The sequence below is a fragment of the Geospiza fortis genome, unplaced genomic scaffold (assembly GCF_000277835.1).
Source record: "Geospiza fortis unplaced genomic scaffold, GeoFor_1.0 scaffold425, whole genome shotgun sequence".
NCBI lineage: Eukaryota > Metazoa > Chordata > Aves > Passeriformes > Thraupidae > Geospiza > Geospiza fortis.
This window is the reverse complement of record NW_005054387.1, coordinates 2,296,078-2,296,564: the sequence shown is the minus strand read 5'-3', so window position 1 is coordinate 2,296,564 and position 487 is coordinate 2,296,078. Positions and strand designations below refer to the sequence as shown.

General features: G+C 67.8%; 1 protein-coding gene across 1 annotated transcript in view; it reads right to left on the bottom strand.

The window, feature by feature from the left end:
• The window catches only part of HIC1 (HIC ZBTB transcriptional repressor 1), a gene marked incomplete at its 5' end in the record, with an annotated part of 2,028 nt that overhangs the window by 746 nt on the left and 795 nt on the right, over window positions 1-487 (bottom strand). The window contains one exon of the mRNA XM_031060617.1: window positions 19-482. Coding sequence (XP_030916477.1) covers window positions 19-482 — 464 coding nt within the window. The remainder of the gene's footprint in view (window positions 1-18; window positions 483-487) is intronic.

Sequence of the window (487 nt, the reverse complement as noted above, 5' to 3'; positions counted from 1 at the left end):
TGCCGCAGCGTGGCCGGGTCCTTGTAGGACTTGTCGCAGGAGGAGCAGCGGTAAGGCCGCAAGATGTCACCCAGCCCCGGGCCACCTTTGTCCAGGAAGGGCACGGCCTGCTCGGCCGCCGCCTTGTGATAGAGCTCCTCTTCGTTGTGGGCCTCCACGTGGGCGTTCAGCTGCTCGGAGCTGGGGAAGCCCTTGCCGCAGGGGATGCACACGTACAGGTTGTCACCCAGGCTCTCCGGCTCGTAGCCCAGGTGGTTGCAGTAGCGGTCCAGCGCATCGCCGGGCGAGGGGCCCTCGCTGCTGCCCGTCTCCTCACTCGTGCTGTTGTCAGGCTCCAGGTCGTTGCTCTCCACGCTGGGGTAGCGGGGCTGCGGTGCCGCAGGCGGCGATTCGGCCTTCTCCTCCCGCTCCAGCTCCTTCTCCGCCTCCCCCTCGTCCAGGTAGGGGCCCAGGGGCTCGTGCTTCATCCAGCGGTACATCAGCTCTC